The sequence below is a fragment of the Salmo salar genome, chromosome ssa07 (assembly GCF_905237065.1).
Source record: "Salmo salar chromosome ssa07, Ssal_v3.1, whole genome shotgun sequence".
Classification (NCBI taxonomy): Eukaryota; Metazoa; Chordata; class Actinopteri; order Salmoniformes; family Salmonidae; genus Salmo; species Salmo salar.
The window spans coordinates 59,367,627-59,383,895 of NC_059448.1; the positions used below are offsets into that span (position 1 = coordinate 59,367,627).

The 16,269-nt window shown below is 43.9% G+C and overlaps 1 protein-coding gene and 1 pseudogene across 2 annotated transcripts in view; both read right to left on the reverse strand.

Moving 5' to 3' along the window:
- Window positions 1-1,627: 1,627 nt before the first annotated feature.
- LOC106609860 (solute carrier family 35 member E3) lies at window positions 1,628-15,363 on the reverse strand. Its single transcript, XM_045722398.1, has 5 exons — window positions 14,631-15,363; window positions 9,391-9,501; window positions 8,818-8,976; window positions 2,618-2,700; window positions 1,628-2,304 (listed from the first exon to the last, which is right to left on the reverse strand). Exons 1-5 carry the CDS (start codon window positions 15,030-15,032, stop codon window positions 2,118-2,120), a joined length of 942 nt encoding a protein of 313 aa, XP_045578354.1. The 5' UTR covers window positions 15,033-15,363; the 3' UTR covers window positions 1,628-2,117.
- A 189-nt stretch (window positions 15,364-15,552) lies between these two features.
- Window positions 15,553-16,269, reverse strand: part of LOC123723653 (nuclear pore complex protein Nup107-like) — a 34,025-nt pseudogene continuing 33,308 nt past the window's right edge. The window contains exon 26 of the transcript XR_006770694.1: window positions 15,553-15,774. The product of XR_006770694.1 is annotated as a nuclear pore complex protein Nup107-like (transcript). The remainder of the gene's footprint in view (window positions 15,775-16,269) is intronic.

Below are 16,269 nucleotides of genomic sequence, written 5' to 3' on the forward strand. Positions count from 1 at the left end.
TTTATTGATGGACAAAATGAAAAGTGGAAGATTCATTATAAATGGTCTATTTTGTTGATAACTTTTGTGTGCATCAAAATACATCAAATCTTGTATTTGTCCTTGAACCAGCAGAAAGTTTTTGGTCTTCTCTGGTATCGTTGGCATATTTTCCAGTCTGCTCCCCCTCTCATTCCTAGAAGAGCTGACATAATGAGTCAGATGTTATTTTAGAACGACATGTTCTTTCAGAGCCTCAACATGTCAGGGCATGTTATTAAGCCTTATAACCTCCAATAAGTGTTATTAATCCTTTAGAACTTCTAATTAGTACAAATGGAATGACAAAGGCCATTAAGTCATTAAAGTTTACGATTAAAGTCAAGTTATGCACTTGCTTCAAAGAATGGGATGATTATAGACTTTGTAAAGTAATTTACATTGTGATTAGATTTACTTGATGGGTCTCTGGCGACTGGAAATAATTATATTATACTAAATCTTACATGATGCCGTCTCAGTCTCACAAGTCTCTCACCGGCTTCATTGACTTTGTAAATGAGCAGGGTAGGATAACGTTGAAGAGTTATAAATAGCCACGTAACCATTCAGTTCCAGTTTACACAGAAAGGGGAAGCCGTCTCTCAAATGGCATCCTATTCCCTTTATATTAGGGGACTACCTCCCCATGGGGCTCTTGTCAAAGGTAGTGCACTATATAGGGAGTAGGGTGGCATTTGGGACGTAGCCCCCGGGGACTGAAGTTCTGTGCTACCACAGATATGTCCTTGTTATTTGGCTCATGTGTTTTTGCTGGCCTCTGGTGGTTGGGTGTGTACACACTACACTAAGCCACAATGGCAGGCCTGTGAACCTAGAGAGGCTGAGCAGACAGCAGAACACTGAGGCCACTCTCTGAGACCAGGGAACTGCCTGTACCTTGTAGCACAGTCCCCACCTACCTAGATTTTTCTCGTCCACACCACCTCCCATCGCAGGTTCGTATTCACTAGACGCCAAACATAAGAAAACAGACTGAAACAGGGATGGAATAACTGAACTTGTCCAGTAAGAAACGCTTGTTTTGGTTTTCTGTTGCAAAACGTTTTGCTACAGTGTGCACTAATGAATACGACCCAACTCTTATTCCAATCCTGTATGATATCATGTTGACTAACTTGTAAAGGGCAAGCCCATGTGTAACTCTGTGTTGTTGTATGTGTCGAATTGCTATGCTTTATCTTGGCCAGGTCGCAGTTGTAAATGAGAACTTGTTCTCAACTGGCCTACCTGGTTAAATAAAGGTGAAATAAATAAAAAATAAATAAAAAGCTGTATGTAGTCTTGTTTCTCTCTACTGTCCCAGCAGCAATCAGAATGTTAAACAAACAATGTGATTTAGTCCTTTTTCCATGAAACAATCTGTAATTAGAAAGTATTTGAGATATGCATTACTTTTCACTTCATCAACCTTTGACATAAATAGGTTGTGAGCAGCACTATGAAAACAGAGTCCTTCCTTTTCTCTACGACCACAATGAGTGGTAGCCCTACCTAACCTCCATTCATACAGCTGTTAATGGGCCTCTCAATGCTCTGTGGCAGGTTCAGGTAACTTCCCCAAGCTTCCTAAATGAGACAAACTATCAATAAAATACCATTTATTGAAGATCACAGTATGAAAAAAAAATCATTCAATAATGCAAAAGTATCTTCAGCATTTGGAAATTGTTAAGAGCAAGTTGTCCACTCTTTTATCGTTCCCGGCAAAAATACTGAAATATAAGACAGCATCTTGAGTAATGCAAAACCAATGTAAATACTAGGCTTGCTGACCTTCCACATCTTCCAATACAGTATACATTCCACTTCTTTAGCAGTGTATTATCATCATTATCTTACAAAACATGATCATTAGTGTTCCCTGACAGAACTAGCTCCCTTTATCTCACTGTTTGGCCAGTTCCCCTTTCACTCAACAATCACATTCCAACTATAGAATTCTAGTTCTATGATTCCAGCCTCTAGTTCTATGATTCCAACCTGGCCCTTCCCTCAAACAATCCTAGGGAACCAGTGAGTTGTCAAGCAACCAATGAGAGCAGCAGCCTCTATGGATTGGCACTCCGGTGGGCCTATCATGGCCTCTGGACCAGCTTGCTCTTGCCCTCCTCCTGCTCTGCCAGCTTGAAGTGGGTGTAGGAGAGGATGCCAGCGAGGGTACAGAGGATGCCCAGGCCCTGGTTTAGAGACAGGGGGTCCTGGAAGAGAACATAGCCCCCCAACAGGGTGATGCAGAACTTGAAGTGGCCAAACATGTTGTAGCTGTAGGAGTTCACGGTTAAGGTCAAATTAAAAAAGAAGGCGCACACAGTGAATTTGAAATGTATCACATACACAACTTTGTAATATTGACCCCAGAGTTATACTAGTTGTCATGGTGATTCCTCACATCATATCTCCTCGCCTCCTTATCAACAATATTGGAGGAGAAGGTCAAAGGTCCCTCCACTCTGACCTTATTCTTCAATGAGTTTTGAGAAGGAGAGATGATGTGAGGAATCGAGGACAGATGAATTGACATTTTTGAGACAGTCCTGTGGTTGACCCTTGACCTCCAGCCAGAACAAAAGGATACGTGACAGCAGAGGTGTTCCCTATGATCCAGTAGATTGACAGGTTGACTAGGAAGGCTATGAGGCCAGATAGCATCACCATGGCCTGGAGGAGAGATACAACAACATGTTAGCATCACCATGGCCTGGAGGAGAGATACAACATCATGTTAGCATCATCCTGGTCTGAAGGTAGAGATACAACATGTTAGCATCACCATGGTCTGAAGGTAGAGATACAACATGTTAGCATCACCATGGTCTGAAGGTAGAGATACAACATGTTAGCATCACCATGGTCTGAAGGTAGAGATACAACATGTTAGCATCACCATGGTCTGAAGGTAGAGATACAACATGTTAGCATCACCATGGTCTGAAGGTAAGAGATACAACATGTTAGCATCACCATGGTCTGAAGGTAGAGATACAACATGTTAGCATCACCATGGTCTGAAGGTAGAGATACAACATGTTAGCATCACCATGGTCTGAAGGTAAGAGATACAACATGTTAGCATTACCATGGTCTGAAGGTAGAGATACAACATGTTAGCATCACCATGGTCTGAAGGTAGAGATACAACATGTTAGCATCACCATGGTCTGAAGGTAGAGATACAACATGTTAGCATCACCATGGTCTGAAGGTAGAGATACAACATGTTAGCATCACCATGGTCTGAAGGTAGAGATACAACAACATGTTAGCATCACCATGGCCTGGAGGAGAGATACAACATGTTAGCATCATCCTGGCCTGGAGGAGAGATACAACAACATGTTAGCATCACCATGGTCTGAAGGTAGAGATACAACATGTTAGCATCACCATGGCCTGGAGGAGAGATACAACAACATGTTAGCATCACCATGGCCTGGAGGAGAGATACAACATGTTAGCATCACCATGGCCTGGAGGAGAGATACAACAACATGTTAGCATCATCCTGGCCTGGAGGAGAGATACAACATGTTAGCATCATCCTGGTCTGGAGGAGAGATACAACAACATGTTAGCATCACCCTGGTCTGGAGGAGAGATACAACAACATGTTAGCATCACCATGGCCTGGAGGAGAGATACAACAACATGTTAGCATCACCATGGCCTGGAGGAGAGATACAACATGTTAGCATCACCATGGCCTGGAGGAGAGATACAACATGTTAGCATCATCCTGGCCTGGAGGAGAGATACAACAACATGTTAGCATCACCATGGCCTGGAGGAGAGATACAACAACATGTTAGCATCACCATGGCCTGGAGGAGAGATACAACAACATGTTAGCATCATCCTGGCCTGGAGGAGAGATACAACAACATGTTAGCATCACCATGGCCTGGAGGAGAGATACAACAACATGTTAGCATCACCATGGCCTGGAGGAGAGATACAACATGTTAGCATCATCCTGGCCTGGAGGAGAGATACAACATGTTAGCATCACCATGGTCTGAAGGTAGAGATACAACATGTTACCATCACCATGGCCTGGAGGAGAGATACAACAACATGTTAGCATCACCATGGTCTGAAGGTAGAGATACAACATGTTAGCATCACCATGGTCTGAAGGTAGAGATACAACATGTTAGCATCACCATGGTCTGAAGGTAGAGATACAACATGTTAGCATCACCATGGTCTGAAGGTAGAGATACAACATGTTAGCATCACCATGGTCTGAAGGTAGAGATACAACATGTTAGCATCACCATGGTCTGAAGGTAGAGATACAACATGTTAGCATCACCATGGTCTGAAGGTAGAGATACAACATGTTAGCATCACCATGGTCTGAAGGTAGAGATACAACATGTTAGCATCACCATGGCCTGGAGGAGAGATACAACATGTTAGCATCACCATGGCCTGGAGGAGAGATACAACAACATGTTAGCATCACCATGGCCTGGAGGAGAGATACAACAACATGTTAGCATCACCATGGCCTGGAGGAGAGATACAACAACATGTTAGCATCATCCTGGTCTGAAGGTAGAGATACAACATGTTAGCATCACCATGGTCTGAAGGTAGAGATACAACATGTTAGCATCACCATGGTCTGAAGGTAGAGATACAACATGTTAGCATCACCATGGTCTGAAGGTAGAGATACAACATGTTAGCATCACCATGGTCTGAAGGTAGAGATACAACATGTTAGCATCACCATGGTCTGAAGGTAGAGATACAACATGTTAGCATCACCATGGTCTGAAGGTAGAGATACAACATGTTAGCATCACCATGGTCTGAAGGTAGAGATACAACATGTTAGCATCACCATGGTCTGAAGGTAGAGATACAACATGTTAGCATCACCATGGTCTGAAGGTAGAGATACAACATGTTAGCATCACCATGGTCTGAAGGTAGAGATACAACATGTTAGCATCACCATGGTCTGAAGGTAGAGATACAACATGTTAGCATCACCATGGCCTGGAGGAGAGATACAACATGTTAGCATCACCATGGTCTGAAGGTAGAGATACAACATGTTAGCATCACCATGGTCTGAAGGTAGAGATACAACATGTTAGCATCACCATGGTCTGAAGGTAAGAGATACAACATGTTAGCATCACCATGGTCTGAAGGTAGAGATACAACATGTTAGCATCACCATGGCCTGGAGGAGAGATACAACAACATGTTAGCATCACCATGGCCTGGAGGAGAGATACAACAACATGTTAGCATCACCATGGTCTGAAGGTAAGAGATACAACATGTTAGCATCACCATGGTCTGAAGGTAGAGATACAACATGTTAGCATCACCATGGTCTGAAGGTAAGAGATACAACAACATGTTAGCATCACCATGGCCTGGAGGAGAGATACAACATGTTAGCATCACCATGGCCTGGAGGAGAGATACAACAACATGTTAGCATCATCCTGGCCTGGAGGAGAGATACAACAACATGTTAGCATCACCATGGCCTGGAGGAGAGATACAACAACATGTTAGCATCATCCTGGCCTGGAGGAGAGATACAACATGTTAGCATCACCATGGCCTGGAGGAGAGATACAACATCATGTTAGCATCACCATGGCCTGAAGGTAGAGATACAACATGTTAGCATCACCATGGTCTGAAGGTAGAGATACAACAACATGTTAGCATCACCATGGCCTGGAGGAGAGATACAACAACATGTTAGCATCACCATGGTCTGAAGGTAGAGATACAACATGTTAGCATCACCATGGCCTGGAGGAGAGATACAACATGTTAGCATCACCATGGTCTGAAGGTAGAGATACAACATGTTAGCATCACCATGGTCTGAAGGTAGAGATACAACATGTTAGCATCACCATGGCCTGGAGGAGAGATACAACATGTTAGCATCACCATGGTCTGAAGGTAGAGATACAACATGTTAGCATCACCATGGTCTGAAGGTAGAGATACAACATGTTAGCATCACCATGGTCTGAAGGTAAGAGATACAACATGTTAGCATCACCATGGTCTGAAGGTAGAGATACAACATGTTAGCATCACCATGGCCTGGAGGAGAGATACAACAACATGTTAGCATCACCATGGCCTGGAGGAGAGATACAACAACATGTTAGCATCACCATGGTCTGAAGGTAAGAGATACAACATGTTAGCATCACCATGGTCTGAAGGTAGAGATACAACATGTTAGCATCACCATGGTCTGAAGGTAAGAGATACAACAACATGTTAGCATCACCATGGCCTGGAGGAGAGATACAACATGTTAGCATCACCATGGCCTGGAGGAGAGATACAACAACATGTTAGCATCATCCTGGCCTGGAGGAGAGATACAACAACATGTTAGCATCACCATGGCCTGGAGGAGAGATACAACAACATGTTAGCATCATCCTGGCCTGGAGGAGAGATACAACATGTTAGCATCACCATGGCCTGGAGGAGAGATACAACATCATGTTAGCATCACCATGGCCTGAAGGTAGAGATACAACATGTTAGCATCACCATGGTCTGAAGGTAGAGATACAACAACATGTTAGCATCACCATGGCCTGGAGGAGAGATACAACAACATGTTAGCATCACCATGGTCTGAAGGTAGAGATACAACATGTTAGCATCACCATGGCCTGGAGGAGAGATACAACATGTTAGCATCACCATGGTCTGAAGGTAGAGATACAACATGTTAGCATCACCATGGTCTGAAGGTAAGAGATACAACATGTTAGCATCACCATGGTCTGAAGGTAGAGATACAACATGTTAGCATCACCATGGTCTGAAGGTAGAGATACAACATGTTAGCATCACCATGGTCTGAAGGTAGAGATACAACATGTTAGCATCACCATGGTCTGAAGGTAGAGATACAACATGTTAGCATCACCATGGTCTGAAGGTAGAGATACAACATGTTAGCATCACCATGGTCTGAAGGTAGAGATACAACATGTTAGCATCACCATGGTCTGAAGGTAGAGATACAACATGTTAGCATCACCATGGTCTGAAGGTAGAGATACAACATGTTAGCATCACCATGGTCTGAACGTAGAGATACAACATGTTAGCATCACCATGGTCTGAACGTAGAGATACAACATGTTAGCATCACCATGGTCTGAAGGTAGAGATACAACATGTTAGCATCACCATGGTCTGAACGTAGAGATACAACATGTTAGCATCACCATGGTCTGAAGGTAAGAGATACAACATGTTAGCAGCACCATGGTCTGAAGGTAAGAGATACATGTTAGCATCACCATGGTCTGAAGGTAGAGATACAACATGTTAGCATCACCATGGTCTGAAGGTAGAGATACAACATGTTAGCATCACCATGGTCTGAAGGTAGAGATACAACATGTTAGCATCACCATGGTCTGAAGGTAGAGATACAACATGTTAGCATCACCATGGTCTGAAGGTAGAGACACAACATGTTAGCATCACCATGGTCTGAAGGTAGAGATACAACATGTTAGCATCACCATGGTCTGAAGGTAGAGATACAACATGTTAGCATCACCATGGTCTGAAGGTAGAGATACAACATGTTAGCATCACCATGGTCTGAAGGTAGAGATACAACATGTTAGCATCACCATGGTCTGAAGGTAGAGATACAACATGTTAGCATCACCATGGTCTGAAGGTAGAGATACAACATGTTAGCATCACCATGGTCTGAAGGTAAGAGATACAGGTAACAACAGCACCGTAGCATGTTAGCAGCATTAGCAACATCAGTATTTTACCACTGTTTGTTATAACTAGTCTATCTCCAGGGGGTGGAAGTGGAGGGTTGTGGACCTTAGGGGTCAGTACAACAGTGTTGAAGTGAGCTCCTTTGACCTAGTGGCAGGTTTGGTTGCTGGGCAGACTACTGGCCACGCACAGCTGAACATGCTTTGACATGTCCGTAGAGAACTAGTGCTTGTGTGCCTTCAGTGACTCATCTCATATGAGTAATCCATCACAGGATGTAGTCTCTCACTCATTCTGAAGATAAACTGAAAGTATCAAACACCTCTCTCTCTCTCTCTCAAAATAATTTACATTAACAAAATAAACTATTTGAATATTTAGGCCAAGCCAGGAATTCCCCCAAAGTCTCCCCCTCCTTCTAACCTTGCATGCAAAAGAGCTGATGGTTTCTCTGGCCCATCTGCTTAGACCTGGTCTTAAAGTATCTTACCCCAGTCATGCAGTATGAGTCAGGTAGTGGGATTACAACTTCACCATCCCTGAACCAACCAAGGCCACGGCATTCATCATGTTCTGAACAGACTCACAATGCTGAGCTCTTCCAAGTATGTTTCCCTGTGTGTCTCAGAGAGAGAGAGAGGAAACTGTAGAATAACTCTCAGTGACAGAGTTAATGCTGAGTTCTTCCAAGTATGTTTCCCTGTGTGTCTCAGAGAGAGAGAGGAAACTGTAGAATAACTCTCAGTGACAGAGTTAATGCTGAGTTCTTCCAAGTATGTTTCCCTGTGTGTCTCAGAGAGAGAGAGGAAACTGTAGAATAACTCTCAGTGACAGAGTTAATGCTGAGTTCTTCCAAGTATGTTTCCCTGTGTGTCTCAGAGAGAGAGAGAGAGAGGAAACTGTAGAATAACTCTCAGTGACAGAGTTAATGCTGAGTTCTGATTAGGTGTACTATCCATTAGCTAACTGATCGGTGGTCTCTCTTTCCCTCCCCCCCTCTCTGTCTCTTACCAGTGCTGGGAAGGACCAGGGTCCGAAGATGCCCCCCTCCCCAGAGAGAGGTTCGAAGAAGGGCACGAGGGAGAGGAGGAAGGCAGAGGACATGGGGGCCTGGTAGTAGAGTAGCTGCATGGAGTTTACCTGGAGCTCATGCTGTTTCACACCTACCCACTGAGATAGAGGGAGAGAGAGAGGGAGGAAGGTGGGGAGGAAGGTGGGGGAGAGAGGGAGGGAGGTGGGGGGAGTGAGGGAGGAAGGTGGGGGGGAAGAGGGGGAGGATGTGGGAGGGAGGTAGGGGGAGAGAGATGGAGGGAGGGAGGTGGGGAGAGAGAGAGAGAGAGATGTATTATCAATCAATTATGAGGCCTGAGATAGTAGTACAATACACCTTGATAATAAGAGGTATGAATAAGGCAAGAAAGTCCACTAACGTGTCTGCATCCCAACTAGCACCCTATTTCTTTCAAGTGCTCTACTTTTGACCAGGACTCATAGGGAATAGGGTGTCATTTGGAAGACAGCCGGTTCACACATAGACTGTAGTGTTCGCCAGGTCCAAGTGCACTTCAAAGCATCACTACTTACCACCTGATAGAGGGAGGTGACGAACACTCCTAGTGTGGCAAAGACCATCCCCAGGAGGTTGAATCTCACATCATAGTAGGAGTTGAGGATCACACCTAACGTTATGGGTACCTAGTAGACAGACACACAGGAAGTCACATCACCTAACATTATGGGTACCTAGTAGACAGACACACAGGAAGTCACATCACCTAACGTTATGGGTACCTAGTAGACAGACACACATCACCTAACGTTATGGACACCTAGTAGACAGACACACAGGAAGTCACATCACCTAACGTTATGGACACCTAGTAGACAGACACACAGGAAGTCACATCACCTAACGTTATGGGTACCTAGTAGACAGACACACATCACCTAACATTATGGACACCTAGTAGACAGACACACAGGAAGTCACATCACCTAACATTATGGGTACCTAGTAGACAGACACACAGGAAGTCACATCACCTAACATTATGGGTACCTAGTAGACAGACACACATCACCTAACGTTATGGACACCTAGTAGACAGACACACATCACCTAACATTATGGGTACCTAGTAGACAGACACACAGGAAGTCACATCACCTAACATTATGGGTACCTAGTAGACAGACACACATCACCTAACATTATGGGTACCTAGTAGACAGACACACATCACCTAACGTTATGGACACCTAGTAGACAGACACACATCACCTAACATTATGGGTACCTAGTAGACAGACACACAGGAAGTCACATCACCTAACATTATGGGTACCTAGTAGACAGACACACATCACCTAACGTTATGGACACCTAGTAGACAGACACACATCACCTAACATTATGGGTACCTAGTAGACAGACACACAGGAAGTCACATCACCTAACATTATGGGTACCTAGTAGACAGACACACAGGAAGTCACATCACCTAACGTTATGGGTACCTAGTAGACAGACACACAGGAAGTAACATTACCTAACGTTATGGGTACCTAGTAGACAGACACACATCACCTAACGTTATGGACACCTAGTAGACAGACACACAGGAAGTCACATCACCTAACGTTATGGACACCTAGTAGACAGACACACATCACCTAACGTTATGGACACCTAGTAGACAGACACACATCACCTAACGTTATGGACACCTAGTAGACAGACACACAGGAAGTCACATCACCTAACGTTATGGACACCTAGTAGACAGACACACATCACCTAACGTTATGGACACCTAGTAGACAGACACACATCACCTAACGTTATGGACACCTAGTAGACAGACACACAGGAAGTCACATCACCTAACATTATGGGTACCTAGTAGACAGACACACAGGAAGTCACATCACCTAACATTATGGGTACCTAGTAGACAGACACACAGGAAGTCACATCACCTAACGTTATGGGTACCTAGTAGACAGACACACATCACCTAACATTATGGACACCTAGTAGACAGACACACATCACCTAACGTTATGGACACCTAGTAGACAGACACACAGGAAGTCACATCACCTAACATTATGGGTACCTAGTAGACAGACACACAGGAAGTCACATCACCTAACATTATGGGTACCTAGTAGACAGACACACATCACCTAACGTTATGGACACCTAGTAGACAGACACACATCACCTAACATTATGGGTACCTAGTAGACAGACACACATCACCTAACATTATGGACACCTAGTAGACAGACACACAGGAAGTCACATCACCTAACATTATGGACACCTAGTAGACAGACACACATCACCTAACATTATGGGTACCTAGTAGACAGACACACATCACCTAACGTTATGGACACCTAGTAGACAGACACACAGGAAGTCACATCACCTAACGTTATGGACACCTAGTAGACAGACACACATCACCTAACGTTATGGACACCTAGTAGACAGACACACATCACCTAACGTTATGGACACCTAGTAGACAGACACACATCACCTAACGTTATGGACACCTAGTAGACAGACACACATCACCTAACATTATGGACACCTAGTAGACAGACACACAGGAAGTCACATCACCTAACGTTATGGGTACCTAGTAGACAGACGCACATCACCTAACGTTATGGACACCTAGTAGACAGACACACATCACCTAACGTTATGGACACCTAGTAGACAGACACATAGGAAGTCACATCACCTAACGTTATGGACACCTAGTAGACAGACACACAGGAAGTCACATCACCTAACGTTATGGACACCTAGTAGACAGACACACAGGAAGTAACATCACCTAACGTTATGGACACCTAGTAGACAGACACACAGGAAGTCACATCACCTAACATTATGGGTACCTAGTAGACAGACACACATCACCTAACATTATGGACACCTAGTAGACAGACACACATCACCTAACGTTATGGACACCTAGTAGACAGACACACATCACCTAACATTATGGGTACCTAGTAGACAGACACACAGGAAGTCACATCACCTAACGTTATGGGTACCTAGTAGACAGACACACATCACCTAACGTTATGGACACCTAGTAGACAGACACACATCACCTAACGTTATGGACACCTAGTAGACAGACACACAGGAAGTCACATCACCTAACGTTATGGACACCTAGTAGACAGACACACAGGAAGTCACATCACCTAACGTTATGGGTACCTAGTAGACAGACACACATCACCTAACGTTATGGACACCTAGTAGACAGACACACATCACCTAACATTATGGACACCTAGTAGACAGACACACATCACCTAACATTATGGACATCTAAACTCAGCAAAAAAAGAAACGTCCTCTCACTGTCAACTGCGTTTATTTTCAGCAAACTTAACATGTGTAAATATTTGTATGAACCTAACAAGATTCAACAACTGAGACATAAACTGAACACATTCCACAGACATGTGACTAACAGAAATGGAATAATGTGTCCCTGAACAAAGGGGGGGTCAAAATCAAAAGTAACAGTCAGTATCTGGTGTGGCCACCAGCTGCATTAAGTACTGCAGTGCATCTCCTCCTCATGGACTGCACCAGATTTGCCAGTTCTTGCTGTGAGATGTTACCCCACTCTTCCACCAAGACACCTGCAAGTTCCTGGACATTTCTGGAGGGAATGGCCCTAGCCCTCACCCTCCGATCCAACAGGTCCCAAACGTGCTCATTGGGATTGAGATCCGGGCTCTTCGCTGGCCATGGCAGAACACTGACATTCCTGTCTTGCAGGAAATCACGCACAGAACGAGCAGTATGACTGGTGACATTGTCATGCTGGAGGGTCATGTCAAGATGAGCCTGCAGGAAGGGTACCACGAGGGAGGAGGAAGTCTTCCTTGTAACGCACAGCGTTGAGATTGCCTGCAATGACAAGAAGCTTAGTCCGATGATGCTGTAACACACCGCCCCAGACCATGACGGACCCTCCACCTCCAAATCGATCCCGCTCCAGAGTACAGGCCTCGGTGTAACGCTCATTCCTTTGACGATAAATGCGAATCCGACCATCACCCCTGGTGAGACAAAACCACGACTCGTCAGTGAAGAGGTGGGTTTGTATGAACCCAGCGACGGTGGGTTCCAAAGTGATCCATTTTTCATTTGGAAGAGTCAGCTTTTTAAAGCAACATGGCTCAGTTTAAATCGTTTTTACATTGTAGTAAAACAATATCTCATTTGATATGCGTTTTGACATAAAATTACTACATTCTGTAGCAATGAATGTTTTTTGTGCCCATAGGCGACGTTGTTGCCGGTGATGTCTGGTGAGGACCTGCCTAGCATTAGCGTAATGACTAGAAGTCTATGGATATCTGCTAGCATGCTAGTACGTGTAATGACTAGAAGTCTATGGATATCTGCTAGCAGGTGTAATGACTAGAAGTCTATGGATATCTGCTAGCAGGTGTAATGACTAGAAGTCTATGGATATCTGCTAGCATGTGTAACCGATGTGAAATGGCTAGTTAGTTAGCGGTGGTGCGCGCTAATAGCGTTTCAATCAGTGACGTCACTCGCTCTGAGACTTGAAGTAGGGTTTCCCCTTGCGTTGCAAGGGCCGCGGCTTTTGTGGCGCGATGGGTAACGATACTTCGTGGGGTGTCAGTTGTTGATGTGTGCAAGGGTCCCTGGTTCGAGCCCGGGTTGGGGCGAAGAGAGGGACGGAACCTACACTGTTACACATGCTAGTAGGTGTAATGACTAGAAGTCTATAGATATCTGCTAGCATGCTAGTAGGTGTAATGACTAGAAGTATATGGATATCTGCTAGCATGCTAGTAGGTGTAATGACTAGAAGTCTATGGATATCTGCTAGCATGCTAGTAGGTGTAATGACTAGAAGTCTATGGATATCTGCTAGCATGCTAGTAGGGGTAATGACTAGAAGTCTATGGATATCTGCTAGCATGCTAGTAGGTGTAATGACTAGAAGTCTATGGATATCTGCTAGCATGCTAGTAGGTGTAATGACTAGAAGTATATGGATATCTGCTAGCATGCTAGTAGGTGTAATGACTAGAAGTCTATGGATATCTGCTAGCATGCTAGTAGGTGTAATGACTAGAAGTCTATGGATATCTGCTAGCATGCTAGTAGGTGTAATGACTAGAAGTATATGGATATCTGCTTGTGAAAGTACCTCCAACGTCCTTCATACTGGACAGAGAGATTTTATGACTTTGCCAGCTAGTGACCACTCTGCAAAGCTGCCTCCAGTACATGAATCATCATGATTCAATGTAGAGCGTAATCACTGTACAGTTTTGTGGGAATGACATTGGAACTACGAAACATATTTTAATTTAGCTGTGATTATATTACCACTTTCTGGGTGGAGTTATATTTATTATTTTCAAAGAATATTAATATTGCCAATTTCACATATAATGACGTCAAATTTGGTTTATTCCAAGATGATAATGAATTCAATTTCCTGGTCAATAATTGAATTGTATTATTGAAATTCTGAAACTCACTACTACATTTGAAACATACATGATATGCATCATTTAATGTATATAAGACCTCTGAAAAAGTTAGTTTTTCTTAAAACTTGTGCTTGGTTGTGTATAATTCAACTTCGGTATGTTTGTACAATTAGAAAAGTATTTTATATTAAAAATAAAAAGGTATAATGCCAATCTGCCATTCTGTATGGAATGCTAGATACTTTGTAGCAGGCAGCAGCATTTGTACATTGCAAACCCCCCTACCTCCTACCTACCAAAGTCAACTTGATCTTGGTGGAGAATGTCTTCTTGTAGTACATTGTCTGTATGACAATGATCACAGGAGTTGTCATCACTTTGGCCAGCTGGTAAGTACCGATGGTGTTGTTTTGTAAAGACAGATTGGTGAAAGCCACGAAGCCACAGAAGCTTAGAGCGAGCCAGATAATTTTGGTGGGTTGGAGACTCTTTGGCGCAAATATGTCCATCTTCTGGCATACCCATAGTCCAAGCCATGTCACAACGAAATGGATCAGAGTTAGAGTCATGTTTGGGAAGCCATAGTGAACATAGATCCATTTGTTGATGAAAACGATGCATATCGATGATAGCAAGTTGGCCAATAATCCAATGACGAGGCGGCTGTTCGAGAAAAGGTCTGACATTCGGTTAGCCATGGTCGTCTTGATAACTATCCTGTAAAATCTACATACAGGTTTCAGTAGTACTGTATAGCATGAAGCTAGCTAGCTAATGTAAACCAGCAAAAATGTCTACCCTCTGCCACACATCAGGGAAAGTTGCGGGGGTCTCTCCAGGCTTCGACACTACCGACTGACCGGGCAAACATCCCCTTCCGTAAACATTTACAGCTCCTATACAGTGGCATTACATTCTATAGTGTTCCGGTCCTGCATGTACAGTTGTACAACGCTTTCATACTTTTCATACCATCGCATGTGGCTCGTCCAGAAAAAGGAGCCTGGTTGCAACTTAACGGGAGTAGTGACGTCAGATGATGCGACCTTTACTTCCGTGTTCTGCAGAGAGAAGCAGCCACGTCAGAGTCCTACAGCGCCTACCCATGGACACCATGTCTTCTCCACCTATACAAGCTGTCTCAAACCTTCCTTATACTCTTCTAGAGTCAGATACATATTTGCATCCTGCCTGTGCAAGGCCCAAAGACAAACAATATTTCAGTCAAGTCACTTTTATTGTATACAAAATGCAGAAAATCATTCACTCCATTTCTTAAATTTGGCAACAAAAAAACTAGATGATAAAAATAAATGTCCGGTTGCGGTGTATTTATGGTTGGATCTCGTACCCCAGCGGGTCCAGACCCTTATCCAATAAGAGAAGAGACGACTCCCTCATCTTCTGAAGGAACTTCCTCAGCTCATCCTTGGAGAACACCTGAAAGAGAGCGAGAGACCGAGAGAGAGAACATAGTTAGCAAAAAGAAGAGGATGGGAAAGTAGAAGAGTGAAAGAGGAGAAAGCAACACAGTGACAGGGAGAGAGATGCTGTAAGATAGTGTGTTGAGCTCTAATGTTGAAGTGCTTCTACACCTGCATTGCTTGCTGTTTGGGGTTTTAGGCTGGGTTTCTGTACAGCACTTTGTGACATCAGCTGATGTAAGAAGGGCTTTATAAATACATTTGATTGAAGTCGTTAGGCCAGGCTCACACTCAACCTCCGTCTACCCAGAGATCCAGCTTGACTGGTGGTGCATTCCAATAGTCTAAAGTGGGCTCCTCTCCTCGTCTCATTGCCTTCATCAGTACTGATGTGAAAGAACTGGACACGTGCCAGATGAAGGAGGAGAGGAAGCCACACTAGACTATTAGGTGAAAGTCAATAGTGTTTCCTTAAAGCCACAATAGACTTGAGAAGCACCTCAGAGCAGAG